The sequence below is a fragment of the Merops nubicus genome, unplaced genomic scaffold, assembly GCF_000691845.1.
Source record: "Merops nubicus isolate BGI_N331 unplaced genomic scaffold, ASM69184v1 scaffold44093, whole genome shotgun sequence".
NCBI lineage: Eukaryota > Metazoa > Chordata > Aves > Coraciiformes > Meropidae > Merops > Merops nubicus.
In genome coordinates, this window is record NW_008599072.1 from 3066 (window position 1) to 13565 (window position 10500).

The 10500-nt window shown below is 42.3% G+C and overlaps 1 protein-coding gene across 1 annotated transcript; it reads right to left on the reverse strand.

Moving 5' to 3' along the window:
• Nucleotides 1–2391: 2391 nt before the first annotated feature.
• SOX30 (SRY (sex determining region Y)-box 30) lies at nucleotides 2392–10443 on the reverse strand (the record flags this gene model as incomplete). Its single annotated transcript, XM_008937253.1, is given in 6 exon segments — nucleotides 2392–2761; nucleotides 4641–5130; nucleotides 7032–7208; nucleotides 8559–8798; nucleotides 9993–10188; nucleotides 10190–10443. Coding segments are annotated over 6 exon segments (1727 nt in total), but the record flags the coding sequence as incomplete, so codon positions are not given.
• Nucleotides 10444–10500: the final 57 nt, after the last annotated feature.

Genomic DNA, 10500 nt, shown 5'->3' on the forward strand with positions numbered 1-10500 from the left:
GAGCAGCTGTCCTGCCAAAGAGGGAGAAGTGCTGTAAGATGATCAGGTACTAGACAAGGGCTTGTCCCGATGTGCTGTTAGTGAAATAATATCAAAGCACTCTCTACTTTTTTTTAAGGGTGGGTCACTGCTGCTACTTCTCCCTCATTCCTACAGGCAAGTGAATGTAATGGTAGAAGATTGTGTATGCAGACCTGTCACATCTTTTTAACAGTATTTGTGCATGTCAAGTACCGTAGCCCTGTTTGCTGCCTGCAAACTTCTCCAACACAACAGTGATTATATTGAAGTAGTTTAAGAAGGATTATCTTATAAGAGAGTAGCATATGTTTCTCCCATGTCTCAAGTGCCCTCTGCCTTGCCTTGAAGCAGGCTTGCAGCAGGGCACACTCTTGACAACGGACTGGCCCTGCCCACAACCCCCTTCACACATTGCAAAAGGAGAAATAACAGCACAGATGCTTGGCATTTCAGGAATCTGCATTTAGGAAGTAAGTTATGCTGAAAAAGTAAGGTATGCTGAAAATTACCTAGAAATGGGAGCTAAAATAATCTTCTATCACAAGAGAATTCCCCCATATGGGGCTGACAGAACATGCTAAGGAATGAATCAGAGAAAGCCAGGTTTGGGTGGATTTTTGTATAATTTTAACATAACAGTCTTCAAGAGAGCTCAGCTGAGGGCTGGGTCCAGTGCCACAGACCTGCAGACACAGATCCTGCATGACTGGTTCAAGGACTTCGGCTGTAGCTGGAAGGGAAGAAAGGATCAGCCCTACATTTTGTTTCCTGTTAATATATTCAGGATGTATTAAAACTGTCTCCTCTTCTTCTGGCCTTAGTGGTATTAAACAGGACAGATATCTACTAGGGGTATTATATTGTGTTTTCCTACATGACCAACAAAGGTTCTTATTAGCAGATGGATGCTGCATAGCAAACAAGGAATCCCCCCAGCCTGCTGAAGCCCACTCAAAGCTATCAGCACTGAGTTCACAACAAGCACAGGGTAAAACTGAGCAGCTCTGAGGCACCTCCCTTCAAACAGTGCTGGACATCCCCATATAGGACAAAGTGAATTTGCATTATCCATGGCAAGCAACCATTCTAGAGCCTGCTGCACTGAAATATGTTTTATATCCTACTCCACAGTGTGTAAAAAGAAAAATGGGAGAAGAGGAAAGTTAGATCTAAAGAATAATCCCACAGACAGCTGTTTTATACACTGAAACATACTTGTGAAGGAATTAGTACATTGCCCGCATGCATTCCTGAAGGCCAGATCAGCTTTCAGTGAGAAGATAATTTAGAAATGAACAGACATTTTCTACTATTTATAAGACTTTCCTCTTAATGATTCATCTGCTTTGCAGATGCTGTGAGAGCAGTACCACACAGTTGTAAGGTGTAGGGTAGACAGGATTTACTCATGCTATCCTGTTCTTTAACTACAAAATGCAGTAGCTCTCAGATAAGAGGTGTTGGTCTTGGACTTGGAAAGCAGAGTTATGAGCAGCATATGTGTATGAGTTAGGAGAAGCAGAAAAGCACAAAAATGTTGATATGAGACTGAAAACTTAAAATGCAAAGAACCCAGAGGATATCTACTCTACAGTGACTTAAGACTGTTCTTTGAGGTATATGAAATTTAATTTGTACCTGTCTTTATCAATAATATGTTCTCAATGGTTATAGGGGCCCTGAGCCTCAGGTTTGACATGATGCTCAGGGTCCAGCAGCTTAGCTACACAGCAAGTCTGTGAGTTACATGGATCATGGTTTACCTGTCTCCACTCAGCTCAATGTCCACACCTTAAAATGAAGCACTAGAGATAAATTGTTCATTTGAGTTTATTCAGATATAACAAGAGCAAAATAACAGGATTCCCTGAGGAAAATTACCCTCTACCCTGGGGAAAAAAAAGTAACATAAGTGATAAATGTTGGCCAAAACTTTTGAATTTCATTCCTCTCTGAGTTCAGCACAGACCCTCTTTCTATTAAAAGCCTTTTATACTCTACAGAAAATCTGATGTTGTCTAGGAAATCCTTCACACTAGTGTAAGTGCCAGGGCCAGATCCCATCCATTCTCCTCTCTCTGGGTGTTACTGTGCCTCACCATAGCTTCTGGACAACCCTGTTTTTATTAATGGAACTGGCTGCAGATCCAGATCTTACTGAATCAGACAATGCTCTGATGAGGCAGGTGAAACTCCAGAGCCTTTTGACCTCTCCAGATCTGGGTGTGATCTCCCAAAAATAGACAGATCAGACCGTTTAGAATGACCTCTACAGCTTGCTCAAGCTACATGGGTTTTCTACTGAACACACTCACTGATAACATTAACATTTTATAATATTTCTCTGGATATTTCAAGTTGGTTTAAAAATTACAATTCTTGCAACAACTTTACTTCTTCATCCTCATCACTGTCAGTAACATTGACTATGTGGATGGTGGAGGGAGGTGAGGCAACTGCTAAAAACTCCTCCAACACTTGAACATCCAGCTGTGGCAGGGGGCTTACATATTGCCCCTCGCTGCAGCCGCTGTGGCAGGGCACTCCTTCGGGGCTCTCCCCACTGCGCTGCTGCTCACTTCGTCTTTCTTCTGGGTGTTCCTTGAAAGGACAGCCTCTGTCCAGAGGTGAAACCATCACCTCCTGTCTTTGGTATCTGTCTTCATAAAAGCCAAAGTATTCAGGCACTGAGCTGGTGAAATTCCCACAGCCAAACAGAGATCGGCTGAATGGGCACATGCTGCAATGAGAGAGAAAGAAAAACAGAATTACACTAATGTTCAGTGTTGGTCAGCTTATCCTGTCAAGATATTCAAAACTTATATTTTTAAAACCATGCCTAATTTAAACACTGAGGCCATAACAACAGCCACGCACAGATTCCATACCTGTGCATACGAACCTCTTCATGCTAGATACACACATGATGCTGCTTTGAAAACCAGCAAAAAGACCCATAGTATTTATCAATAAAATAATAACTTCGATAAACAGCATCTGATAACCTTGAAGTATGTTAACTGGCATACTCAGAGTAGTAAAATAAAGCATCAAAAGTCAGTTTGTGCAATTTCTGTATGCCAAAATTTGTGAAAGAGCCAATACATTGTTCTTAAACAGGAGGACTGACAGAGAACCCTTGTGCCCACTATGTGGTTGTCCAAGTTACTGTGTAAATAAATGGTGATAAATTCTTGAAAGCAAACACATAGTAGACAGCCAGAAGCTATGTCAGGAGTAACTGTATTCCTCCCGTGTCAGAAATCCAAACTTTTATTCTGATGCAGAATAACACACATTGTAATTTACACAGTGTTATAGAAATTTACTACATTGTTAAGAAAACAAAGTATGTGAAGAAGTAATAGAGCTGTACAGTGCAGACATTATAAAGACTTTGATACAATGTCTATTGAGGTTTCATGGAGACTGTTCAACTTTCCAGTCTAACATTTAAATTTTTAGTGCATCAACCTGCATACATACATTTGCACTGTCAGTGCTACTCAGAAATTATGATTCTTGTATGCAAGAAATGAGATTATGGGAATGTGAACTTACAAATCATCGTATTAGAAAGATCCTGGCATTAGCAAAGCTCCTTCAGAAGTCACTTAATGTGTGAACCCAGAACAGTCTTTTATGGTACAAGAATACTCCTTTCCCTCAGAGGCCTCACAAAACTGCCTAATTTCAGAGACCAAGGGCTAAGCAATGTTCATTTTTAACAATTTGGGAAATATGTGTCCTGTGTTTCTTTAAAGGACATAAAAATTAGGAATATCTTGTATTGTGCTTATCAGATCATAAAGTTCTTTTGAATCTGATGGGTCATCATCAGCCCTAATTTATGACCAGGTAGTCTTATTGCTGTAGGAACATATTAGTTGTTGCTATCAATAGCATGAGCAGTGTATAAATGGGCAGAATTTAAGTTTAATGATCATAATAATTTGTAATTTTTGATATTGCACAGTCATACAAAGAGGCCATCATCAGCAGGCCATCAGACAACTTACATTTGAGCAGCACACCAGCTTCTGGAAGGGCACTGGTGCTTTCTGTGCATGCTTAGCTTAGGAAATACCCACAGGATATATTACATATGTTAGCTTCTAAATTCTTTGATTAAGTGACCTCTGATTGACTGCCCAGAGACTGCAAAGGAAAAACTAGGAATTTCTACTTACACAGTAATTCTGAAGACATTACCCACCAGGCTGATCTCAGAAATACTGGTAGTTACAACAATTAGAATCATAGTACCCAGGAGACGTCTCACACACCTACTTTAATTCTAATAATTTTCAAAATATATTTACACTATCTTCAACACTTTCCTGTAGGAATCAGCTGCACTTAGATGCATGAAGTGGAGAGCAAATACTTCTATTTACTGTTGGCTTGAGAGTGCCCAGTACTGCAGTAGTATCATGGAGCCCTCAATAACTGGGCACATGTTACTAGCAGCCTCAGGCAAGCAGGTCCCATCACACAGGAGCTATAGGAAGGTAAGAGCACCTCTCATTCTGAATGCTCCACCTGCTTTCTGTAAGTCAAAAGACTCTCTGCTTTTCAGCATTTGTTCTTACTGCTGTTGAAATGGGGGGTTTCATTACCTTGAAGGGAAATAGTGAAGTCCAGGTACAAAGTAAGGGTGGTGCAATGAAAAGTGAGGAGGTATTGCAAACAGACTGGCTGGCTGTCCAATGGGAGGAGATCCATAGAGAGGTGGGTGAAGAAAAGGTGTAGCTTGGGGAAGAAGTACACCTCTAGGAAGAACAGGGAACCCTGGGTACTCCTGGGGCTCACTATTACAGACAGAAAATCTGCCATCAGTGGTGGTTATGTTACTTGGGTTTCTGCTGAATCTCTCAACAAAAACCGGTGTAGATCTCCTCAGAGATAAATTTGGCCCAGATGATACATCATGAGCTTCTGTCTGAGCAGGTTCAGCAAAGCACTGTGGTGAAATTACAGGGCGCAGGGGCAGGGTTGGAGCTGGAACAGTCACTGATGTGGTGCTTGTGCTGGTAGTCTGGAAAACAGTAACTGGACCAGCATGTTGAATGGGAGAAGCTGGCAGACGGATGGCAGAAGGAGACCCACCTTTAGGAAACAGAACAAATATTTATCAGACATGAATAGAGGAAGAGAATTCATAAACAGCAGCATAACAAACTACAGCCAGACCCAGAATCATTTCCCAGAACATACGCTGTAGTGTTACTTCCCTACAAATCACAGTCATACACCACTTGGCTTATGTGTTTCTGACAGATGGGTTTGGAGCCCACACATTCAAGCTTCTTGTACAGAAACCTAAGGGTGAAAGAAGAAGGAATTGGCTAGTGAGTGTTGAGGTTGTGAGGCTGGTGAGGGCTGAGTTTTGTCCTTGTATGGCTACAGAATGGGGTTGGAGTGTGCATTTAGCATCTGAAGTTCAGAAGACCTCCCAAGTCTACTAGCTGAGTCAGAGTGAGCCAAATACTTAACGAACCTGTGTGGTGATAAAAGTAGCACCGAGGACCAGACCCAACAGTTACAACACCCTACTCTCCAAAATGTTTTCTTATTTGTTTCACCAATGAACATAACTGCTAGCCCTTTTCTGCAAACATCTGAAATATTTTCCAGAACATACACTTGAACATACACTTTCAAATCACACGTGATGTCAACAGGGCTGTCTTTACACAGAAAGATTTCAAAACACACTGTGTAAATATTTTCAAACCCCACTATCTAGTCTAAGAGTCCCAATTCTGAGTCAACAGGACCCTAATGCATCTAGATTTTTACAGTTGTATTTAAGAATCGTTTCAACCACAACAGGATAGTAAACTCTGGAATGAAACAGTAGCATCTGAGGACAACATAATATTATGAAATATACTAGGATAAGAGAACAGAATATTCAGTCAAATTTACAGAAGGATTTGAGAAAGGGTTGCATTACTAACTCAGAACTTCACCAGAACAAAGCTGACTGTCCTCTTTTACCTCTGAATATTACCAAACAGCACAAACAGGCATTTCGTTTTCATGCCTCCCTATGAAGACAGCAGCCCTTGGTGGTATGTTCAGAGAGAAAAATGCCATTGCCTGGATCTGAGGTATGTGTTGTTGAAATCCACTGTCCACGGGCTGACAGAGCCAGAGCTCTTCTGCTACAGAACACCCATGTCAGCTGTGGCACCTGGCTGTGGGCTCTCATCCTACACCCTGTTTCACTGCTCATATTGATTGCTTATAAAAAGGAGGATCCTTCAGGTGCCACTGCTTAACGCATTCCCTCTGTAACTATATTTTAGTTTGTATAAAAGCTGCACTGTGTGTGCTCAAAGTGTGGGCTTGTGCAAGTTCCTAACAACTCCATGCAGAACTATTCCAGGTGTACATAGATACCTAAGGAACTCTTCATGGAAAATGTGCAAATTAAAAATTTCTAGTTTTACTGACTGCTTTAATATTGCAGCACACACCTTACTAACTTCCTTTTTGACAACCTTGTTGACAATTCTGTCTGTTGTCTCTTGCAAGCAGTTGAAGTTGCTGAGCATTTGCTCCAGGTGTGGTGCCCTGACTGCCAAAGGACACCAACATCAGCATGGAGGTGCCATGGGCTAAACTAACGAGCTTTTTTAGGCTTAGCAGGGCAGTGTTGAGGTGAGAGAAGAGAACAAGAAAATGAAACAGCTGTAGCTTAACAGGAAGCAAGTGTTGAGTAATAGAGATCCAAAAAGACCAAGAGGTAGCAGGAGGTAACCAGGAGGTACAAAGACAATAGCAGGGATCTGTGGGCAATGCAGACACCAGAAAAATGTAAGAGGCTGAGCAAGCAGCAGGTAGAGCCTAGGAGGCAGAGGTGCAGTGTGGATGAGAACGGATAGAAACAGTGGTGTCAAGGAAGACTGAGAAATAGTTTTAACTACCTCTACCATAAGTATAACTTCTACTAACATAGATAAATTCTGAATTTTAAAAATTGTTCACTACTAAAAACTCACAGACTGGACGTCCAATACTGTTCTTAGGACTGGAGATGACAACAGAGTGAGCAGGTGACTTGAAGGGACAAATGCCATCTGGATTCGTAGTGGTGGTGCTCTGAGAAGTGCTGGAAAATGCACCAGAGCCAGGCAGTGGAAAACGCTTCCTTTTGCCTTGGGGTTGATAAACCCAACCTGTCAGAGATGAAAAAAGATGCAGACACACAGTTTTGAGGAAGGTCTCATTCTGTATGTACAACTATGATATCTGTAATTCTGTGGTGACTAAAAAAAAAAGAGTCCAAAACCTGCTCCTATAGTCAATGGCAATACTCCATTTGTCTCAGTGAGCTAGCAAATGGAGCATTTAGCCAGAGGTGGAAATAAAATGGACATATTTGGGCATTGTTTTTATGTTACTAAATCGTAACTGTGAGACAAGAAAATACAGAACAGTGGGTGGGGAGTGATGTGGAAAGCATGTTAAGGAGAATATGACACAGTGCCGTAGGCTTTCTGTTCACAAGAACACCATGACTGTATTCAAAATGTGGATCTTTCTTGACTGTTTCCTTAACCCCTTAATTCTCACATATAATTAATAATATTGTAGGTTACATGACATAATGGAAAATATAACCCACTAATAATCCTGTATAGATTTTTGAGGAATATGTTTCCCTTTGACTTCCAACGTGAACCAAACACTAAGAGATGTATAAATATACTATGAATTTACACTGAGCAGCTTGCTTTCTTACACAGGCTAACTCTTAAAGCCACTTTAAAGAAACCATTTTTTTTTTTAAGGGTGCAAGGACAGAGGGAGAGTGCTGCTCTTATCTTTTGCTTGTTTATGAGAGATTAGTTGATCTTGCCTGCAAGGATTAGCCATAGCCATGAACTAGCAGGGGTATGACAACAGATGGAGAAAAGATCATGACCCCTGTTGTCTCAATAGCTTTTAGAAAAGAGTGTTCAAGGTACGTATGTTGTGTTTTATTGAACTGCAGTGTTATGGAGAAATGAATTTGTTAAGGGCACAAATTTTTAACCCTTTTGACAAAAGGCTGAGAAACACCTTCCATACTGTTGTTTGGGAATCCCACATCTAAAAGTTGAAGAGTCTCACAGAATACAATGCTGCCTGTGCTTCCTGTGGCAGTTCCCTTTCCCACTCTTAAGAAATAGATGAGTGTGTCACCACAGGCCACCTGGGCAGCTCTTTCTGGAGCACGTAAAATGATGCAGCAGGCCACATTCACAATAAATTCACTATCTGGCCATTAGACTACTAAAGCATTCAGAAGAGCTGCTGGAATTGTGGTGGTCTGAGACCATAAGAAACATTAGAGGCTATGAAACATCATTTCAGATGCTTAAAACAATTAAATGCTTTCAGGCTCTAGAAAGCTGACAGAAGGACTGCGTGCCTGAAATTTTTATAAACTTTTCCTAACTCTATTACTCTATCAAATGAAAGAGATCCATTTTTCAAAGAATCTTGCACTTCTAAAGCATCCAGGTAAATAAATACATGTTTACCAGGAAATTCCTCTCTGTGCTTTAGTTTTATTTTCTGAGCTTCAGCAAAATAGGGTTGCTTCTGCTCTTCAGTCAGCTTGCTCCACTCCAGCCCAAGCTGAACACTGATGTCTGAATTACTGGCGTTTGGGTTAGCTTTTGCAAGGGCAGGGCGATGAATCCTAGCCCACACCATGAACGCGTTCATCGGGCGCTTCACGTGGCCACTTTTGTCCTTGCTAAATGGAGTATCTGGCATACCTATGGCAACAAACCAGGAAAGATGATCATCTTCCAGGCAGTATATGCAATAAAGGTTACATTCAATAGTACATCAAGAGGATATTTGGCAACAGTCAGAAGAGTCACTAGAGCTTTGGAACACATGGAACTCGATGCGCAGTTGGAGAGTGGTTCCTAGAGAAATCACTGATGCTAAGGGGGTGTCCTCCACTCACCTTCAGTGAACCAACGTGCAGGGAGTCACACACCTGGCTTTGGCACATATTATTTAAAAAACAAAGAAAGAAACATATGGGTTTGCTAACACACTGGTTTAGGTTTCATTTGACTGGATTGTTTTCTTATTAATTTATAAACCTACACATTTATAAACTAAATATTGTATAGGATCGACCATTGCACATTTGTCATCACCACCAGAATGATGTATTCAAAGCCCCAATGAAGCAGGGACCAGATCTAATGATGGATGGCAGTTTACTCCAACACCCGTGCAGTCCCTGGCTTCTAAGCTGAGGCTGTTCTGGGTTTCTGGTTGTGTTATTGTTTGGGGTTTTTTTCTTCTCTTTTCTCAGATTTGGACAGTCATTTTCATAGAGGAATCTGTGTTACCAAATGACTGTAACATGACCCCAAGCTTTGGGACTTTGTAAACACAGACTGCATTTAAATTGAGTTGGTGACATGACAAATCCCCAGGCCCTTCACAACTGATCCCTGAGCAAGCAATTTCCCCTGGAAAAGAAAAGGCTTAGAAATCAATGGTTTCGCATTTTCAATAAAGGGCAAGTCTCCTAGTCTGTAAGACCTCACTTCTAGGTATCTTGGGGGGAAAAAAGCTTCTAATCCAGATGTTTCAAAATGTTCCTCATTTAGCCTGTCCTAATTTTCTCAGTGCATGAACGTTTCTTAACTGTAAAACTCAAGCAAATCAAGTTAATTTTGCGAACACAACTCCGTGTAATTCTGAACACTGTTATAAGGGGTTTAAGGTAGCTGAGGAGCAAGTGGACAAAACTGCATTGATTTTAGCAAACCACTACAGAACTCTGCTCCTGCATGTTTATGTCTCATGCAGAAGAGAGCTACAGAACCTCCAGTCTATCCAAAGGGCTGGTTCTCTAGCATGACCTTTCTATTTGTGTTCTATCTAATAAGCTGCCAACTGTGTGCCACTCACTGAACCCTGGCAAGCTCTCTTAACAAGAATACCTGAGTCAGAGGGCGGTATGGTGAAGGGCACGTTTTTAGTTTCAATCTTTACTGAAGGCTCTGGTACAGACTGCGCTGTAAGCGGCACTTGTTTCACTGGCACTTGAGTCACATGGATCAGCTCTGGTGGCAGAGGGCCATGGACCTGTATGCAGGTGCCGGGAGGTAAGGGCTGAAGCAGAAACGGGATCTTCCGACCGGCCCTTCCGATCTTCAGGGAGGATCCCAAGCCCCTCGCCCTGCTGCATCCTGCGGTCATCGGTGCTGGCAAGAGCGGGCCCATACTGGGAGCCAGCCGGGGCATCCTCCTTTTCCGTCTTCACCCAGGTGGCCTCAAAGGCCACGTCGGGCGGCTCCACTTTGACAGCGCCTCCAGCCCGGGGCTCCTTCCCAGTCCCGTCCTCCCTCTTCTCCAGCACCTTCACCGCCTCCTTGCTCGCTCCGGCGCTCCCTTCGGGGGCCGCTTCCCTCTTGACGGCTCCGCCCGGAACCGGGGCGCACCCGAGGC